General features: G+C 39.9%; 1 protein-coding gene across 6 annotated transcripts in view; it reads right to left on the minus strand.

The window, feature by feature from the left end:
- The window catches only part of LOC126366068 (hormone receptor 4-like), a 51,243-nt gene that overhangs the window by 16,617 nt on the left and 12,906 nt on the right, over nucleotides 1–21,720 (minus strand). The window contains exons 1-13 of one of the 6 annotated variants that reach the window (XM_050008993.1): nucleotides 16,058–16,580; nucleotides 11,470–11,589; nucleotides 9,593–9,878; nucleotides 8,841–9,127; nucleotides 7,952–8,148; nucleotides 6,908–7,869; nucleotides 6,505–6,747; nucleotides 5,977–6,365; nucleotides 5,517–5,720; nucleotides 4,662–4,845; nucleotides 3,965–4,090; nucleotides 3,218–3,400; nucleotides 789–903 (exon numbers count right to left, since the gene is read on the minus strand). In XM_050008993.1, coding sequence (XP_049864950.1) covers nucleotides 789–903; nucleotides 3,218–3,400; nucleotides 3,965–4,090; nucleotides 4,662–4,845; nucleotides 5,517–5,720; nucleotides 5,977–6,365; nucleotides 6,505–6,747; nucleotides 6,908–7,869; nucleotides 7,952–8,148; nucleotides 8,841–9,127; nucleotides 9,593–9,878; nucleotides 11,470–11,589; nucleotides 16,058–16,227 — 3,466 coding nt within the window. In that variant the 5' untranslated portion in view covers nucleotides 16,228–16,580. Of the gene's footprint in view, nucleotides 1–788; nucleotides 904–3,217; nucleotides 3,401–3,964; nucleotides 4,091–4,661; nucleotides 4,846–5,516; nucleotides 5,724–5,976; nucleotides 6,366–6,504; nucleotides 6,748–6,907; nucleotides 7,870–7,951; nucleotides 8,149–8,840; nucleotides 9,128–9,592; nucleotides 9,879–11,469; nucleotides 11,590–16,057; nucleotides 16,581–21,720 lie in introns of those variants that run through there. The other 5 variants (XM_050008984.1, XM_050009019.1, XM_050009010.1 and 2 more) reach the window with 5 other exon arrangements.

The raw sequence follows: 21,720 nt of genomic DNA on the forward strand, positions 1-21,720 counted from the left end.
TTTTGTCTCGAAAGATGTCGCCTCTCTCAATTGTCAATAGACTTGGAGTAAGGGAAGTACGCTTAATAACAATTTTATTGGTAGGTAAAATTGGTATATTTTGTACATATACGTCATTGGTGCATTGTATGCGAAAGTACTGATCGAACGTGTGATGAAAGAGACAGAGGAACGTACTAGCGGGATTTACAAGAGGTATCGGATGCGTGGATCTGGTCGAAGAACTTGATCATCACCATACAAATTGTTGATCAAGTTCTTCACGCACCATCTGCGAAGGATCTTCAGTACATGGTAACTCTAATGGTAGAAGAATAACAAAAGTTTTGGTGATGGACAGAGAAGAAAATGTGTCTGAATGTAGAATTACTATTGGGAATGTAAAGGTTGAACAAGGGAATGAATTTGTGTATTTGGGTACTATGTTTACAAGGGATGGTAAATGTATAGAATGGAGAGTAAAATTGAGTAACTCAATGAATGGGGCAATGCATACAGTTGTTAGTAGCCAATGTACCTCGCAAGATGCCAGGATTGTTGCTTATAATGCAGTACTTGTCCCTACGCTGAAAGAAAGACCTAGAAGGACGTACATTGACCAAATTAAAGATGTTCTTAGAAAAGGTTTAATACAATCTACTGTGAACCGGCGTGCGTGTATGAAACGATTGACGAATGTGGAGGAAGCAAGAGAAGTGTGTCAGGATCGAAGCAAATTAAATTCCATAGTCTCTGCTTACCCCGGTGGGAAATAGTCGGCAGTTTATATATATGTCTATGATACTTACTGGATGGGTGGTATAGGTGATGATAGTCGGTGCGCGTGAGTGCTACGTTAGGGGGTGTGGCTGACACGAGCGCGTTAATGGTCGACCCCAGGTCCTGTTGTGACTGGTCTGCAGCCTGCAAACGACAAAATAACACAATTTTAATCCAAGCAAGGATTACGAGTATATAAAACACTGGAATAAATACATGGTCTACCGTTAACGGTGTATACCGTGTTACGTATTAGTGCAAATCATCTATCAAGGCATTTTATTATATAAAAGGCAAATTTCAGTTTAACTCATATTGAAAGGAGATCATCGGATTTCGGCCCAGAAGTCAAAGTGCCGGCCAAAAAATAATTTTGCTATATTCCGTTAGATATTATCCACCTGAGCATTTATTACTATGGCACCAAAGCTGTAGGGTCAATATCTTCGGTTTTATTCGAATTCAAAAAACTGTATTTTTCATACATTTTTGGTCAAAATGTAAAGTGCCGGCCAAGTAACAATAATGGTATATATCCTTAGAACTTATCCGTCTGAGCATTTATTACTATGGCACCAAAGCTGTAGGGTCAATATTTTCGGTTTTATTCGAATTAAAAAAACATGAATTTTCATACATTTTTGGTGAAAATGTGAAGTGCTGGCCAAGAAACAATATTGGTATAATCCATTATAACTTATCCGTTTGACCTTTTATTATTATGGCACCAAACGTCTATGACCATTATTTTGACTTTTGTTGGACTTTACGTTATAGTTTCTGTGTGAAAAGTGCCGGTCAGCAAAGAACACATGTCAAAGCTATCGAGAAGATACCTGTAAACATTATTCACTATGACAAAAATGTGTATGACCATTAGTTTGGCTTTTGTTAGATTTAAAAAAAACTTGATTTTTGATTCATTTTGTAAAAAAATATAATATAACAGGCACGTTATGTATAGGATCGTCAAAATGTTTATTACTATGGAATTAAACGTCTATGACCACTATTTTGGACTTGATTCGATTTTTCAAAAATCTGGTGTTTTCATAGATAAGTACCTACACTTTGGCGAAAAAAGTTTTTATTTGGTAATAATGGAACTATCTTGCTAAAGGCGTAATATAGTCGTCTTTTTGACACATTTTTATAAATTAAAAATAAGTTTGCGTTTACGCTTTAGAAGCTACTTTTTTTTAAGAAAAGTGTGCATACAAGGAAAATACAGTGGGGTGATAGAGGTACTACGTTATCGGCCGAGTAGCACCAGGACATTGTGATCGGCATACATGCAAAGTACAACTGCCCGACTCCTGTCTTCCCTAACTACTTCAGACGTCATGCCAAAATACGAGTTTCGTCACTAGATGGCAAGCTTATCTTTGGAGGGTGGTAACCATCTACGGTCATAATAATTCAACCTAAACTTAGGCCGTAACGTTGAGTGGAATGCAAAAACTACAGCCAACGTTATATCTAAAATCAGATGGTATTAATATAGAAGTTCACCTATCAACACACAAAACAAAAACACAAAGTATTTATCTGACTAATAACTAGTCATTGGGAAAGCTCTGCTTGTTGTCATTGTTAAAATGTATAAAAAAAATAAAGATTTTAAAAAAGTCCAATAAAAGCCAAAGTCAAAATAATGGTCAAAAATGTTTTGCGCCAGATTATTAAATGTTCAAAGTTGTATTAAGGGTCCTTTGTAATCCGCCGTATCGCAATTTTTGCCCAAAGCACTTTATTTTTAAACAAAATAAATAAGAAATCAAGATTTTCAAAATAAAATAAAAGCCAAACTAATGATCGTACACGTTTGGTGCTATAGAAAAAAATGTTAATAGGCATCTACTCGATCCCGTCTACATGGTATTTTTGCTGGTCGGCACTTTTCACATTTGAACTAAAACGTAAATTCCAATAAAAGTCAAAATAATGGTCATAGATGTTTGGTGTCATATAAAAAAATATTGAGAAGCAACTATTAGACGGATTCGACGTATTCTTTTCGATTGCCGGCATTTTTATATATTAACCAAAACGGAAAGTCCAATAAACGTCAAAATAATGGTCATAGAAGTTTGGCGCCATACTAATAAATGTTCTAACGGTCCTTTGTAATACGCCTGTATCCCCTTTTTCCAAACGGACATAATATTTTTTTTTTACAAAATGTATGAAAAATCGTCATTTTTAAAATCCAATTAAAGCCAAACTAATGGTCATACACGTTTGGTGTCATAGTAAAAAATGATCAGAGCAATCTACTCGAAAGGTTCGACACATTTTTTTTCTCTGGCCGGCACTTTCAAATTTGGGCCGGCCAAAGTATGGAGAGCCGATGATCTCCTTTTGATTTGCGAAATGGCATGTTCTCTTCTCTCAAGTGGTTAACGTGACATGTGGCAAACCTACAAAGAGTCGTGTGAAAAAATAATGTGTAGGGTACCTCAGGCGAGACGAGCATCTGCTGCGAGCGCTGCATCTGCAGCAGGCGCGCGCGCTGCTGCTCGGCGGCCAGCGCGCGCGCGCGCGCCACCTCGCCGCCCGCCGCGCCGCCGCCCGCGCCGCCCACCACGTAGCCCGCGCCGCCCGCGCCCACGCTCGCGCCCGCGCCCATGCTGCACGTGCCCTGCGGCCCACACACGTGGTCAGCATGCGTCATTGTGTGGGTTTATAACGCGGCTTACGCACCTCTTCAACCCTGGTGTCAGGGTTATTATTGAACCACCAAAGGCCCCTGACATGACTCATGACTACGTGCTTACATCAGTAAAGTAGTTCTCTAACTCACGTCAGTATGTGAAGCGCCCGTATTAAGACATTTCTGACTGGACCGCTACATCGATTTACCCGCCATTAACGCAAGTGCTGGTTGTGATAGCGCGATACTAAATACGCAATGAGTGACGTGGAAAGTTTTATAATTACGATTGTTGATTCAGTAAAACGTTCCGTTTTGTGCTTATTTCGGACCTACTCTAGAATAAGAAGTTCGTGGGTAAAACAGATCCTAAGATAATAAAATATTCCTTATTAAAGAAGAACAAAAAGTATATGAAGAAAAAGATGAATAATAAGACAGTGTGTACTGCGGAATGTAATTATCGATAACGTTCAGTTTAGATTTCGTTTTTGAAGTACAGTCTTTTATTAGTATCTAAATAAAACATTGTAGAGAGTAAACAAAACTCACCTGGCTTTGAACAGCATACACGGGTGGGGCGCCTGGACTCGACGACACCGGGCTCTTGGTGACCGTCTCGCACTGCATTAGACTTTGTCGTATCGCATTTATCATGGCATGCTTCTCCTTTACGCCCTGAAAATATCAACCAGTCACCAAATTGTTCATATAAAAATTGAGCTTCGAAACTTAAATATTTAAGGTGCAAATAAATAGTGAAACAGATGGACTTTTCACGAATTAACTTTGAAAATTGTAAAGTGACATTGCACATAGTCCAGCCGAAAGGAAAATGCCACAATCCCTGTAAACTTTAATGTCTTATCAAACTTTATAATCTCCAAATATTACGCATGCACTCTAAATAAACCAAACACATTTGAAGGATTCAGAGATAGTTATTTACAAGGAAAAATACTTTACTTTTTTAATATCTATATTTAATTGGGAATGGATAAAAACAAAACGCGTTCAGATATTTATCTTTCTCCATGCCATGTCGTCCTCACAATAGACTGAGAGATTGTGTCCTGTCTAACATCACGGGCCATACATATACATATAGTCGACAGGTCGATAGGCTTGACACCATATTATGTTCATCATATCCATCGTAGAACTTTGTATCCAAAGTGGCGGCTTGTTCTGATTACTTGTGGTACTGTACATCTCATTAGTGTTAAGTAAATTGCTTAGAAATACTAACCGCATAATCCGGCCTGAGCTGTCGGTTGTTCTCCAGTTCGCCGAGGACATTGACCTCGGGCGCAGGCCGGTCCGCGTCGGGCATGTTGTCGATCACCTCGTCTAGTATGTCCGACAGGTCTTGGTCGTTCGGGGCCTCCGGGTCGCCGCCCGCCGGCCCGGCCGGTGCTCGCGCGGCGCCGCCACTGTATAGGAAAGCATACATAAGTATTTATTACAGTTTTATAATCGGCGCGTATAAAAAGCAAAAGCTGCTTATCTTCAAGGGCATGGCCTAAAAACCGACTGAGTGATTGTGCCCCTTCTAAAACGATAGACTGGTCACCTGTAACTATACGGATCATCATATCCATCCTAATACTTCACACACACGCCTGATTTATAGATTATATTGTTAATTTCTGTTTATCAGATAACAATATTTTAAACAATAATCTGCTTTTATAAAACGTAACCATCAGGCATATGGCGCACTCTGGTGCCAAAATACCGCTAGAATAAGCGGAAAAAATTGCAGTAACAAAAATGTTCCAATGTTGTGCAATGGACTAGTCATAAAACAAGGTCAAGGTTTATTACTTCGGAATATCGCGGTGACACGCGGCGCACCGCGACGCGACTATTACGAATTGCCAGGCTTTTTAATAGTTTGAATATTTATTTAGATAAATAATCTGGGGAAATCCCCACCAACTTAGGCCACATCTTCACGTATTGAATCATACTGCATGATCCCATTGCTGGGTCAAGGCTTCCACTTGACTCTTCAATTTCCTCGACCTTGCGCGATCTCCGGTCTCTCCGACCTGAATAAGTGTTAAGGTCGTCACTATTTTTAATAAAAAAGTGTACTGACGGCGGCTGCGCATTGTAGACGTGATGCGGCGCCGTGTTGGCGTAGATCATGTGCGGCGGGTGCGCGGCGGGGTGCGGGTGCGGGTAGGGCTGGCGCGCGCCGCCCTGCAGCACCATCTGCAGGTGGCTCTGAGGCGCGTGCTCGCCGCCGCCGGGGGACGTCACCGAGGCGCCGCCGCCGTTCACGTTCACGCCACTCGCGCGGCTGCTGCGGGACACAGAACATTGTCATTCACAGAACAATTGGACGGACAAAAACTCACGCAACTCACGGGGATGCAAGAAACTCTGAAGGGTATATTTTGGTTTTCATTGTTCCTCATTACTTTTGAGCTTTTTGAGGTAACATAGGTGAGTCTAAAATGCGAAATACGGAAATATTTCAAGCTGTTCTGCAATTCAGAAGGTAGCTTTTATTGCCACAAATATTGGCTTCTTGTAAAATTCTTAGAAATACTTACTGTTGTCCAGTGAGCATTGAAGACAGAGTGGAGGGGTGATGCCTCTGCTGATGCTGCATCTGTTGGTGTTGGTGCGGGGGGTGTTGCTGGTGCTGCGGATGCTGCTGGTGTTGCGGGTGCTGCGGATGCGGGTGCTGCGGGTGCGGCGCGTGGTGCGGCAGCGCGGCGGGCGGCGGAGGGCGCGGGCGCGGCGCGGGCCCGTACTGCGCGCGCAGCACGGGGTTGGTCTGCGGCGGCGGCGTCGGCGGCACCGTCTGCTGCCGCGCCAGTAGCGCCACTAAGATCTGGTTTTTCTGGCACAGCGGACTCATGCCGGCGCTGCTCGTGGACGGGCTCACGGCCGTCGATGATGGCGCTGATGACGCCACCGAGATCGCGCTCGATGTCACCTGGAGATATACAAAATGTTATAGCTTGCATAAAATAACGGTTTTCTATTATTAGGCCTGTCTGACCATATAATATGTATTTTTAGTTTAACTAATAACCATAGAAGCACAGAAGAGTACGACAAAACCTAAACCTCACCTGTTGGTTTTCAGGGGTAGCTCGTTTGATCCCGGCCGCTCCCTTGTTCTCATCCATTTTGCGTTTCATGCCGGCGTTAGCCATGCGATCGAGGTAGTTGTCGCCGTGGTCCTGCGAGCGGTGCGCGTTAGGCCCGTTACTGCTAGACAATAGCTGGGACAGAAGCGCACTCGGCTGCGAGGTGCCACAGTTCTCCGAATTTCTCCTGTTCTCGTCACCATCTTCGTCCGACTTTTTTAATATCTAAAATTAACAAATACGTGATTAATAGAATAAAAAGAGAAAGTTCTGTAATATTATTATATTGTTGCTACTAAATTAATTATAGCTGTTGTTTCTCCGAACATTAAATAAATAAATAAATATTCATTAATTTCGTTTCGGTTCGAAAGCTAAAACTTACTTTCAATAAAACATCGGAGCTGTTATGGTGCGGCTGCTGCATGTGTTGTCCATGCTGAGTATGCGAGGTATGCGGCGGATGTGGAGGATGCGGCGGATGCGGCGGGTGGGGCGGCGGGCGCGCATGTGCCTGCGCAGAGTGCAGCGGGGACAGCGCCGCGGCCGGCGTGTGCGGCGTGTGAGGAGTGTGAGGAGTGTGCGGCGTGTGCGGGGTGTGCGGCGTGTGCGGCGCCGACGTCTCGCTCGACGTCGCCTCCTCGTCCTCCTGCTTCAGCAAGTCCTTCAGAATGGTGCTCGAGTTGGAAGATGAGTCGCCAGTGCTGAGCTTCTTGGTCAGGATCGTCCGCAGACGATTGGGCTCCTCCGCGGCCACGGACACGGCGGCGGGCGCGTGCACCGAGGGCGGCGCCTCCACCGGCGTGGAAGGCGCGCGAGACGTAGAGCCCTCCGACTGCGTGTCCTTGCGATCCTTCGTGTCCTCGCCGGACATGTCGCTGAGCTGGAACGGCGACGTCCACTGGTCGAGGTCGAAGTCATTGATCGAGAACTGCGGGTCAGTCGGGCTGAGCGGGCGGTAGCGTGGCTCGCAGGCGGACGACTCGCCGTTGGCAACGGAGGTCATGAGCGGGCCGCCGACGGGCGGGCGCGCCGAGCTCGCGTCCAGCAAGTCGGCGTCGTCGTCGCCGAGTACCGTGTGCGTCGACATTATGAAGTCGGGCTCGTTGGACGAGGAATTCGCGCGGAACAAGCGGGACCGGGCGCTCACTCGCAACCACGGCTTGTCGGGCGCGACGCGGATGCGGAACGGGTCACTCACAGCCGGCGGGGCCGGGTGACAGACGGCCTCTTGAAGGTGGGCCCTCACGCGAACGCGGTCACAAGATTCAACTAGGTCTAGGTAATGAGTACCCACAAGAGATATAGGATAGTTCGAATAGCTTTCCACTCCACTTAAATCACAAGCTGGAACAAAAAGAATGCGCATTTCAGTTACGTGAGTCCATAAAAATGTAGTGAGTCGGTCGGGTGTAGTGAGCATACGTACAGAGAACAGTAAGGGTAGAGTCGAGGCGGAACACGATGTGGTCTGCGTGCTTGGCGGCGATGGCGGGCGGGCCGCCGTCGACGGGGAGGAGAGCGGCCGACGCGTCCTCGCAGCGCCGGATGACGCACATGACGGAGCCGGCCTCCTCCGCCGACGAGCCGCGCACCGGCGCAGCGTGGATCACACACTCCACGTACCTACAACGCACCCCGACATCATCTTCTGGGACTACTACTATAATAGCTTACACAACTTAGTCAAATGAGATACTATTTACGAAAGGTCAAAACGAGATTTTTGTATGAAAATACGAAAACATCACCAACAAACTTGATCGAACGCCGAACTCTTTATTACGTATTTATTATTTTTATTTATAATAAAAACTTTATAATCAATAAAAAATCGTTAGTAAGGCAAATTGTAACATGTGCCTCTTTTTAATAATTTCGACTGATTTCTATTTCGATATTAGGTAGTATTTTATAATTTATCTATGACCCAGTCGTCCACTCAATTATGCAAGTCATGTCATTATGGGTTTCAGTGTCGTAATGTAAGAATTTTATAATATCTTTTGTAATGAATGAATAAATAATAATAAATAAATGCTTCATGTCACCTTTCCATCCTGTCATACATAGCGAGTATCGAAACACACGCAACATTTTGCAACAATATTTTTTACATATTTTACCAAACGATCAGGGATTACAGCTTTTCTACCGATCGTAAGTGTAATCGCCCTGTTATCGTCCGTCGGACACAATCGCCTATCATAATGAAATCGCAAAAAAATGTTAACATATCAATAGCTAACGACGAATATGTATCAATCGATATCTTTGGCGAGTGATGTTACAGAAAACTTATGTTTTTGAATACTTACCCGGTACTATCGGTCCCATTAGGATTTTTGATGAGAAGACGAACTTGGATAGCTTGAAACTTGTCGATTTCAGCTGAGCCCCAGCCGAAGGTCTGTATGTTCCGGAGCAACGGCCTCAACTTCGCATGATCGTTCGCATGCAAAAGTGAGAAAATAGACTTCCTGTACAACTCCGTTCTGCCCTGCAGAACGAGCTCCTTTATATTGTCGGTGACACACTCGATTTCACCCTTTGAGTTAATTTCCAGCAAAATCCATCCGAGGTTACTGGTGTAGTGTTTGAGCGCCTGTAAAAACAAAAAATATTGATAAATACCTACTTAAGTTTAACGACTATATGCATAGATACTTATGCAAATCTAATAATTACTAATACAGGAAACGTAAATACCAGTACCATAATAAAAAAAGACCTCAAAAAGCAATGAGTATTATCCAGTACAATTGATACAATGAAATGGTACAAAAATATCTACAAGACAATTAAACATTTCTTGAACTTGAAATTCGGCGAGTGGGTTTATGCATGTATGTATTAGTATTATAATAAAAAAGCCCAAACCAATTTATGAAAGGGACAGATCACAAGCACTCTAAACATTGGTATGAAGATTACAATGAGAGTAGAAGAATCGAAAGTGGTGTGTAAGATTGTAGTAATTGAAATTCCGTGATCTCTGGTTACCCCTTGGAAACAGTGGCGATGTTATGTTACGTAAATAAGCTGATGCGCAGGCTGGGTATGTAGGTACCTCAATGAGCGTGGTGAGCTCGGAGTAGTGGAGCGGCGGCTGCGGCTGCGTGGAGGTGACCTCGCCGCCCTGCACGGGGGAGAGGCAGTGCGCGCGCACGGGGCAGTCGCCGGGGCACTCGAGCCGCCGCCGCAGCACCTCCTGGATCTGCTGGGTGGCCTCGCGGACGATGCCGTTCTTGTCCGGCTGCTTCACCTCTGCGAGACACGTCACCAAGAGCTCCTCGAGCTGGTTTATCGTCTCGTTTTCGAGCTCCCGACGACGCTTTTCGTTGTGACACTTGTTTCTGTAACAGTATGCCGACGTCATTACACACAGTGAAACAATCACAACAGTGCCGATTATAACTAACGGTGCGATTTTTTCTACACGGTTAACATTCAATTACATAGCCAAAAATAAATTACTAAATAATTTTAATTACACTATATATTTTAAGGAAAATACAACAAAACCAGTTTTGACGGGATATTAGAAGAAGAACTGTCTTGCCTTGAATTTGATTAGAATTCACATCTTTCAAACATTAAACCAAGTAACTTGCATAATTTAATTTAAAATAAATTCAACGCTAAACCGAGAACACAAACTAACTAGAACTGTCAACTGTTAGAAAGAATAATTATTTTTCCTCATAGCTGCTGAAGGTTGCACAGTGTACAGTCATCTATTCTCACTAAGCTTATCATATGTTTAGTGAACCGGTATACAGAAAGGTACCATTCATATACACGTAGAAAAACATGCATAAACATAATACAAAACCCAATAAAAACAAAATAAGCCCACTTCCTTTGTTTCCTTAACACAAAGACTACCACATGGCCTTACACCATACGAATTTAGCAAACGAATTACGATCTCTTCATGGCAAATGATTTGTCATGATCTGAGTCACTACAGTACTAGCCGTGATCGACCAGACAGAAGTCTTTGTGAGAATAAACAAACATTTATCTAATACAACTTACACATACAGTTAAAAATATTCATTCGTATGATAATTATAACAAACCACTATTAAAAGCTTACGAATAACGATTGAAGAATATAATATGTAGGTGGTGAGGTGATCAATAATGAAAGCCATTAAAATGATATGACCAACACGTTTAGTATGAACAACAAATAATAAAGGCGAAAGGAAATTAAATTAATGATAAGGCAAGAATGTTAATTTGTGGAATTCTTCTAAACTGTCATAAAATAAATAATACGTCGTACCTAGTTATATTTGTATATTCACGGCATATTGTTCATCGTGATTCGTGATCGATGACTTAATATTTTTTCTCAATTAACAAGATAAGAAAATAAGTTGCAATATTACCTTTATATCAATAAAGGTAATGCCTAAATTGGCACAGCTTACTTTAAATAAAAAGTATGTGAATGTCAGTCAACATTCACTTATTTCAATAGTAAAGGTGTAAAAAATAGGAAATTATGATTGCATAAATGAAACAAAATTGTATAAGGGAGTGCAAAATCAAAAGTGATAATTTTTAATTTTAACGACGATGTAATAATTTCAAAACTAACATTTCATGAAATATTTTTTTTTTATAATAAAAGTTGGATTTAAAACAACAGAGTACAAAACTCAATAAAGCCAAGTAGCTAAAAAGTCATGAGCAAAAATAAAATATGATATGTTTTTAAAACATTGATATGTTTTCACAATGGCGGTGTGTCCAGCAATAATATGACTAACTGAATACCAACCACATCACGTGTCAAAGCAGGCCGACAGGCACACATGAGCCATTCCCAACTAAGTTGAGCTTAATAAAGCTTCAGGACGTCGCAAAACCCAATAACTTGACAAGTTTATTTTACATTTATGAGAGTTCTATAGTGTATTGATTGATACATACATTTGAGATTGCGGCTTATTGTCTGACTTTTTTCTTATCTTCTTAACCGGCGCTGTCACGCTCATCTTGTCTTGCATCCCCCTCCATGTGTCTCCCGGTTGGAGGTCACAGGACTCAAGTCTACGGAAGCAGAAGACAACCTTTTATTAACAGCTCGAGTATTGTAATCATTCTATATCTTATCTTCTACATATACAGTCATTGTAGTATTTTATTGGGAATATAGTCGGGAGCTTATGTTATACTGTAATAAATCGTATACAACTCGTATATTGGAACAGAACAGACACTATAAAAAATGTAGACAGCTAAAACTATCTATTTAACCTCGTCTGTGCGCGTTACACAAAAGAATAAGTAAGGAACTTAAATTTGCAGAACAATAAAACGTACCTATCTCCTTTCCGATGTAAGTGCTTAATGACAAAGATCAATAATATAATGTTATTATTTAAGTTCTAGAGTCATTTTATTTTATAATCGAAATGTGGAGATTACGTGAGTGTATAAAAAACACAACACACATGTGCTAGAAAATCCACACATAGGTACCTAAGTCATGTATTGTAATTAATTTTGGTACGAAAAAAATTATACTTTGCATTACATGCTTTAATATAAACACTTCTTTTAAAATAATCATTAAATATTGTGTAATAGGAATGTATTTATAATAAAGAGAAACACTAGCGTATGAAACTTACTTAAACAACTAGGTTCCTACCTACCTTCTAAGACTGAGTGGCTTTGATTTCTTTGGATGTTTGTTTGATAATAAAGAAAAATATTGCTAACACTATCTGAACGATTCCCCAATCAGACATAATCATTGTGCAAATAGATGACTCATAATGGTTAAGTAAACTAGCTACCTAATTATATATACCTATTTTTACAATGTCAGTACCTACACAATATTACCATGTTAAAAATAATAGGAATAGTTTAATTAATCATGATGGTAGAGGAATAGTATCCAGATCGTGGCAATTCATATCAAAAAGCAAGTACAAAGTAGACTGAAGCTTAATGCGAAAGAGAGACGGAGATACTAGTGGAGTAGTGGCGCGACGCGACGCCTACCGAGGAGCCCCGCTACGCAACCTCACTGCGACGCGCGACGGCCGCGCAACCTTGAAATAATAATGTTCGGAATAACAACAACGCGCCATAAGCGTGACCAGAAATACTATAATAAAAATAATACTTCAAAAATTTGCCTCCTTTTAGATCCTACATCCTGCCTAGACGATTGTTAGAACAAAAATTAGATGTACCTATCTACATTGTTGAATAACACACATTGCAGGTGTCATACGTACTGTAACGATTCTCAGCCATATGAATATGTCTTACTTATTGATCTAGCTAGTTTCTATTGTACAAACATAAAGATTTCAGTTTCGTTGACACTTGAATCCAAATGAGTGAAAGTTGGTAGGCATTGTAATTTGTAAACGTTTCGCGGGCGAAGGTTTCGCTTTTTCAATCATTACTCAACAGGTATTCGTCATCCGCGACAACTCTCGACGGTTACATTTTGTCAGTTTTATAAAACTTGTTGAACGGAAGTTATAATTGAAATGTTTAACGTTACATCAAAGAAGGTTTTTAGATTGGACAATCTTAATTTACGTCAGAGAGCTCGAGAGCACTGACTATCTCCAATAAGACGTGTCTGTAACTATGCAAAACTTTGTTTTATATATGTAAGTAATCTACACGACATTAACTTCTCACGTCTATCAAGTTATGCAAGTCTGTTCTGCAAAACGTTTTAAGCCTTAAAACTCAAGCACGGTTTAGTTAATTATGTTAAAACTCAACATCCGCATGGCCGGCTGAATCAAAATGACGCATTATTAAAACATTCTCTTTTACGTAACATCACATTTTGTATGAAGTACCTGAAATAAATATTCATTATAGCCGTAATTTTGGTAAAGTGCAGGATAAATTATATTATACCTATAAATGAGCCAAACTTATTAAAATCACAGGTAAACCATAAAGCATTTTCCAATATTCAACGTATAAATTCGATTTTTTTCCTATCAGGTACCTCTCTACCTATATGGTACTGGTTCAATCAGAGCATTATTACATAACTCTTATTGAACGTGAATACGCTCATTTAGTTTAATACAGATATACTATCAGTTCGGAATGTCTTGTGCCTGAGGAGAAAAAGTGACTAGCTATAGTCTAAGAACAAAGTATCAATATTTTTTAGAAAATGATTATCTTTATTGTAATGAAATGTGCCGCGCTTTCCAATATTTACAATTGTGTAAGTGTAGCTAATAATAAGGAGTCATACATACCTATGTATGAATAAAATTAGTTTTAAAATATTAGTAATAGTTTTAAAAGAGGTATTCACGAATAACCCCTAAAACGACGACGACGACAGGAAAATAGTGTCACGAACACCGTAATCAAGAATATATTTTTTGTACGTTTTGCAATACGTATCTCGTTCAATGTAGTCAAGTTCAATGTTTGCACATTTATGCACAACGAAAGACGATTTGATAAGAAATAAATCAACATCACGGAGAATACCCAACTTCACTAGTTGGCATAGGTCTGTACGACACACGAGATTACGGTAGGTCATAAGACAGTAAATGATATGATAACAAACGATGCTTTTTGCTTCTCTCAAAACCAATATAGCACTTTATTAAATTAAAATAGCACTTACAGTACATAAGTGGTAAATAAAATAAGCAACGTTCTGAGAGATAAAACAAATTCAGACAGTGACAGATAATATTTGCTTATTGATAAGTTCAATAATGTAGTTAAGTGCAAGGAGGAATGGGCTGACTTGTGAACATTTACAAACTCAACGTATATGTTTCAAAAAAATCTGTTACATCCTGATTTTCTTGAATTGAATTCGAATAATTGTACCCAAGCAATTACAGGAGTTACAATAAGCTTGAAAAATTTGTTCAGGTGTTTGCAAATTGTCGACGTCTTCGGAAACTTAATCGTTTACCCTTAGTACTATCAAAATACCTATGTTTTAATCCAATAATGCATTAATCACTTTTAGCCATCAGCATCATGGATATAAAAGTGCGTCAATCGGTTAAAATTTTGGATGGGCCAACCAATTCCAACGGTCGCTACAAATGTAATTGAACACATTATAAGAAACAACCATCTCTTATTTCTGAAGAGCGTAAATTATCGTTGCGGATTTAATTCAATACGCTAATGCTGTTTTCGCACTACCTGCATCCGAACCAAAACCTAAAATTTCGGATCCAAGGTGGTCATAGAACCATTTCTATGGTAGCTTACGCACTACATCCCATATCTGTCCATCAATCATCCTTTTCTTTTTTTTTTGACGTGACTTTTTGTAGACTTAGCCGGACAAATGGGGAACGCTGATGGCTCTCGCCCGGTACAAAATTTAAGACAACAGGCCTTAGGGTGCCCAGTTGGGCGCGAACCTTAGATCAGGGTATTGTCTGAGAGGATAATATTTGAAAGAATTAACCGACCATAGTGAGTCGATAGCGATGAATAAGCCCTGGATGAGTCAATCGTCAACCACGCAGGCGGGGTTGGTATCGGGGTTATCCGTCATCCGATATCTGTAGTAATTTTCTACTATCCGTCAATCGCGGACTCTGATCGGATTCGGATCTGAGTGCCAAAACTCCCTAACAATTCCTTAAGACGTGACGTCTAGAACGGTTCGTGTAACACAGTTTCAGTATTGATAGATACAATTTCAATCATGTGATTGGGTGAAAATGACATTCCTGCCAACATATTTAAATTTTAGCCAAAAAAATGGGATTTAATCTGCCAGGATAAATGAATACTCAAACCCGTAGCACGTAACTCTAAAATAGGTACCTATCGTATGACTTCCTTATAGGTATCCTTTGCCTGTGCTATATCACCATTCCTTTGCAGGAAATCATAAATATAATTTCATGATGTTATTCTTGGCTTTTGTTTTCTCCAGGTATCGTTTTCACGCTTGCTTTGCGCACTCATGATAGGTAATTTGATTCTTTTAGTGCTTTCTATGTACTACAAATACACAAATGCTTTAGCACCATAAACCACTATCCTTTTGGTCGCGTGCTTATGTGTTACAAGGAATGTAAAAATATAGACAGGTATTTGCAGTAATTAATTTAGAAACTTGGAGAAATTCATGAAATAATCTCTAAGGTTCATATGCAACATACAAAAGTATTAAAGCATTATTGCACTCTGTTTGTTTAAGTTAGTTGTTATCGTTAATTATTTTATCGGCATTGAGTGACCCACATCCATACAGGTCTAAGTGTTTTGTTATTGATGCAGTTTCATTATTTCTTGAAATATTTCCAACGTCATCACTTTTAGAAGCAGCTTGCTCCAGGCCACCCAATTTTTTATAACGTACTATTTTGTGGCAATCCAATCATTGAAACTAAACATCAACACTTTGACTTTTTTATTCGTTGAGTACAATTTACCTACGGTTTAAGCAAATTGCGTTGTAGCTACGCTACTCTAGAAGTCATTCAACAAATATTTTGCTCCCGATAAGCCGACGGCTTCTAATTACCTTGAGAATGTATTAACAGCGACATCAACATCAAAGAAGATATCAACAAGCTCTTCGACTTCGGAGTCAGGTGTGAGCGCGGGCGGCAATGTGGCCGAGACAGGAACCGCTTCATCCGAGTGCCCTCCGCAGTTGAAGAGCAATGGTTCCGTTTGCACCATAGGCAGCATGATCACAGCACATTTCACAAATGGTCACTGCCACAATTCAGGAGATGTACTTCTCCCTGGCTCAGCTTCAAAAAACACAGTTGCCAACCGTATCCAAACACAGTCTGCATTGCGCCACGTTTGCCGCGACGCCGTTTTTTTACTAAGAAAAGTCTAGATAATCACAGCTCCGTATTTTTGTATAACATCAGTAGTGAATTACAATATTTTTTCTATTACGTCTTTAGAATGTCAATCGACAAAAACATGCAAGAACTTTATTACGTAGCGATAGTACAATTTCCTATCGATATCTGTGCGAAACGTTCGCTACAAAACGACGATGAAAGTCAACTGAAAGACGAGACATACATATACATACATCCTTTTCATTCGCCGCTTCACAAATTATCAACAGTGCGGCGCGACACGAACCGAGCAGTGGCGGCTGCGAACAACGCCGAGCCGAAACCGAAGAGACGGATTGACTGAGCTATATATCTGCTGCAGTCACACCCACGTCGCGTTTATCTTGCCAAACTCTCTAGCGATCTCGCTCACCGAGACGACATTCATAAACTTCGCGTCGAACAAGGCCGATAGTACACGAATTAATATGATTGGATTGGATAACACCGACAAATTTTATATTCTGTTTCATTTGCTTGTCTACTACATTACGAAACGCTGGAGAAAACATATTAAATAATCAATAATAAATGCTTCAAATAAAATTGTTTTAAACACACCCATATAAATCACCTCCATTTAGGTATTCAGTTTTCAGATATTTCATTATTATTTTCTCTTCAAACATTGATAACTATGTTTTTCCTCAGGATCAGAAGTATCTCTCTCTTTTTGGGAATATAACATCTACTGTACAACCCAATATATATTCCAGCAGCAAATTACTGCACAGGTTGCGTAGTTGTAGTGGCAGCTATACATGAAAGTGAAATGGAACAGCAATCGTGTCAAGTGCACGATTTTAGATAACAAGGTCAATTATTGCATAACACAAGATACTACAATTTAGGTTTAATTCAAATAAAAGAAATAGGTAACATGCTGATACAATTTAATGCTTAATAATACAGAGTAAAATGGAAAATTTTGAAATTAGAGAGATACCTCAAGGCATTTCTGTGCAAAAGATTTTAATAGTCAAGAGATCTGAATGTAAATACCAAAAATACAGGTATTATACTATATGAAGATATAAAGTGGTAAATTGAGTAAGAGGGCAGTAGAGGAAGAGCGTGGCGCGTGCAGATATCGGTGCAGGCGGCCCCGCGGAACTATGTCAGTGGGTCACGGCAATGACGTGGCACACGGCCGCGGCGAGTCGCGGCGCGCACTTCATTCTAATTCCGCTTTACCGGTGTCTTCATTTTAACTGGCTATTTGTGCCCTAACCAGTATACCTGCCAAATCAGTCACTACATCAATCAGACGAGCAATACTGTTATCATACATAAAACTTTAAACAAAGATACGCACGCCGTTGGCATACAGCGCCTGTTAGCTTATCGTTGGCATTGACCGACTGAAATAATTCACATGAGAAATTTACTCATTTCCAACAAGTTCATTAATTCAAAAATGAGAATGCGGTTGGGGGGTTTTCCATGATGACAAAGAATGTGCTAAAAACGTACGCATTAATTAGATTTGTAAACTACCCCGTGTCGTCCAACATACGATTATCAATTTATCATAGTCAATTTGCAGACCCTATTTTTTCTGTCATCTGTCACAAGATTAGTTTCTATAGCTACATTACTACGAGTTTTGCTTCCGATTTCTTATTTCATTTAATTAACGTAATGGGTCTCTAGCAGCATGGCTGGATTAAGAAAAAGGCGATATAGTTGATTTTATTTTAGCCTAATTTCTTTCTTTTAATTTCGAGATTGCTTTTTGTTCTTTAATGGACTTCACGAAATTATTTTCCTTGTAACGAAGTCTACCGGACAAAGTACTTTCGATGATTTTCAAAAAGTACCTATTTTATTTAAAATTTCCTTGATAACATGATTGCGGATGACTAAACTCTCTTTTCATGCGACGTAAACGATCTTGCGCTTGGTTAATTTTAAATGGATCTCCACTAATATCGTGTTGACAAGACATGATGAGCTGCTACCTCGAGGGAGCGTAAGTAATCTGATCAAATGAAACAACTAATGAGAATATAAATGGCGTAACATATTGGTTGGGGACCGAGTGGCTTGTTCCAGTCTTATATACCAAGTCTCCATTAATAACTTGCAATTATTTATGTTTGTATAAGCGATTTTAACATCAATGTTTAATGCAAGTATATAGTTTAAAAACGATCTCCTATTTTATTTAATATTGGTCTTCAAATTTCAGTAATTTGGTACTCTATATATTTTATTAATGTTAGTGTGAGAAACATGCTCAAATAAAAAGATTACATCAGGCCAAGCAACAAGCTGTTACAATTACACGTGAGGAGGTTTTTATTTGTTAATGTTTTTATTAGACATGTTTAGATATTACCCAAAATTTATTTAGATCTATTGATATTTGTCGCAAATTATAGTACTATTATATATTATTATTGGGATTGGATAACAGCAGGACGGAAAGCCACACTAAGTGCTCTTAGTGCAAAAGAGACCAAGAAACTGATATAATAATATATTGACAGCGGTCCTACGAACCATGCTATAGCGCAAATACCTAGTATAGTACCTCTGGCTTGGGGGAAGGAACCTCCCAGTGCGTACCACGTGTAAATGAGTCCTATAATCTAGGCGATTTACAAAAATACATTATATAACAATCCGCGAAACCCGTGCCGCCAGTGCTGAAATTACAATATGACTTCGTGATAAAATGTCAAACTGATGAAACCTTGTCTGGATTTTGGTTCAACAAACAAGTTTCAACTCGTGCAATTAAATGGTAATAAATCTAAGTTTGTGTTCGAACTTTAAAAGAGCTCGTGCCTTTAGTTAGACAATGTAAACCCTACATAAATAATGCTTGGAAAACATTTTAGATGTTCATCATCATCTCCGAGTGTCCATCTCGTTAACCCGTTTTTCACGGGTTCTGCTTACCCAATAACCTGAAGATTTGACAGGTCCAGGTTTTTTTGCAGAAGCGACTGCCTGTCTGACCTTCCTATCGGATGAAAAAACCACCCCAATCACAGTTTAGGCCACATTCCTCACGACGATGTTTCTCTCTCCTACCCGGAAACGGCCTGCTTCATTTTTTAAACGTTCGGCATTACTGTCCCAAATTTAAAAATAAAAAACAAATAATAGAACAATAAAGTTTAAAAATGACAATCGAGCTCGGCTCGCTGTGATGTTGTAGGTGGGTAGGTATATGAATTCTCAATGAAAAGGAATACGCATACAGAAATGTCATATTTTCCTTGTAGGTGTAGCACTATGTATCACTCTGGTGAAAGTACGATTCCCAACCCGAGTGTATCAAACTATACTATTCTATTATTTGTATTCTCTTGATGAATAATGATCCCAACATGAATTCGAAACCAAATTCGAATATCATTAGTTTAGGCCTCTGCTAGATTTGAACCTGCGACCCCACTGGGGAAACAGCCGTTCTTCCAACCAGACTACCACGGCTGTCTTCTAGGTCTATTTTAGGTGTTAAATAAAGTTATTTCATATTGAGAAATACCTAAATATCTAGGCATCGCCTTAGGAGTAACGTTCGAAAACAAATAGGCAGCCTAAAAGGCTGGGCGTCTTGTATCCGTCAAGTGTGATAGGTGAGTGACGGGAGCTGGAAACAGGTACCTGTGGCACCTGGCGAGATCAAAAGTGTTTTCAGACTTGTCCGCAAAGAATCCCCGCAAATGCGTTGCGTCACGTGGGCGGGCGGATCGATGGCGGGGGCGGCGGTAGGGCGCTTGCGCGAACTCTATCCTCTCCTATATCGACCGCCAACTTTTAACTCCACGCTTTTGGGGCAGGTTAGGCCTATGCTCTGGGGTCAAGGTCACGCTCCTTCCCGCTGAAATATAGCTTACATACTACACAGTCACACAATCATATCTAACAAACGCGGAGATCGCGTTTTATCTTTCGAAAACATTAATATATCAACTTCACTTCATCTCTCGTGTGGGTTGTGAGATCAATGACCTATCTCATCACCCCTGGTTTCAGGATCAGTATTGAGCCACCAAAGGCATTACATGGCTTTAAGTATCGACACCACATACGTACATACTAACCATGACATCAGGGTAGGCGAGGTTGGTTATCCATTTCACAACCCACACGATAGAAGATCAACTTGACAAATATATACCATTAGTCATACTAAAAGTTATGTTAGTTTACCTACCAATCGTTCACTCTTATAAATAAGCATATACAATTAAACTGACTACTAAAAAAAACCAAGCCAATTAGCCTACGCTGTCAATTTCGACATTAGACAAACATTACGACCTGATCTTACTATTTGAAGAATAATCGTTTTACTATATACCTAATTATTACCCTTCATTCTTTATAATAGTGATCAAGTATAAATCTGTACGCCCATAGTAGTAACAACATTTTTCTTTCACAATATTAACACACCCGTACCATACATATTTAATGAGAGCTTTTCAATACATCTGCTTGTATATAAATACCTAAAATCCCAGCCGCCAGCGAGGCTTCTAAAACTCTTTACGTAATATTGGTTAGAAAGCATGCCTCTCATTAAAAAGTTCCGTTGACATAACATTAAGAAATAAATCCTTAAAGAAAAGTAATTTGGAAACCCCAAAAACCGCCACAGAATTAGAATTAAAATCAGAGAGTAACTCTTAACGACTAGGCGAAAATGGGCCATGTTTAATTTATACACTTCTCATCAAAAAAATCGAAACACTTCCGTTTTCATTGTTTCTGTCCGAATTTAACACAAAAAAGAGTTCATACGATGAAAAAAAATACATAAATGTATAGCTGGCAGTTTGGCCATTACAGTAATAAGCGAAAATTCTAAATTCAAAATTAGAATTTCATTTGTTTATCTTATAAACGAAATGAATCACTGTTTTGAGACAAATGTGTGTTTAGGGTTGGAGTACATTTAGCGTTTAAAAACTAAAAATTGGCGCCTATCCTTAAACTTTTTGTTTTTTATTTCAATACTGTGACTTTGGGACGTCTGAAAAAAGGTTTTTTTTCTAAAACGTATGGATACTTCGCCCACAGAAGCCGCCCAAGTTGTGGCATTGCTGGATTCTGGCCTTAGTCAGCGTGTTGTGGCTGCAAGACTGCATCTAAGCCTGTCATCTGTTCATAGAGTCTATAAACGTTATCGGGAGACTGGTTTGTTCACGCGCCGTTCAGGATCTGGCAGGAATCGGGTCACTTCTGAGCGAGATGATCGATTTATTGTAACAACTTCTTTAAGAAATCGACGCCTTAACGCTTTTCAACTGCAGCAGCGGCTTCGTGTTGTACGAAGGGTGGCTGTAAGTGACTCTACAATTAG

The sequence above is a fragment of the Pectinophora gossypiella genome, chromosome 1 (assembly GCF_024362695.1).
Source record: "Pectinophora gossypiella chromosome 1, ilPecGoss1.1, whole genome shotgun sequence".
Lineage (NCBI taxonomy): Eukaryota > Metazoa > Arthropoda > Insecta > Lepidoptera > Gelechiidae > Pectinophora > Pectinophora gossypiella.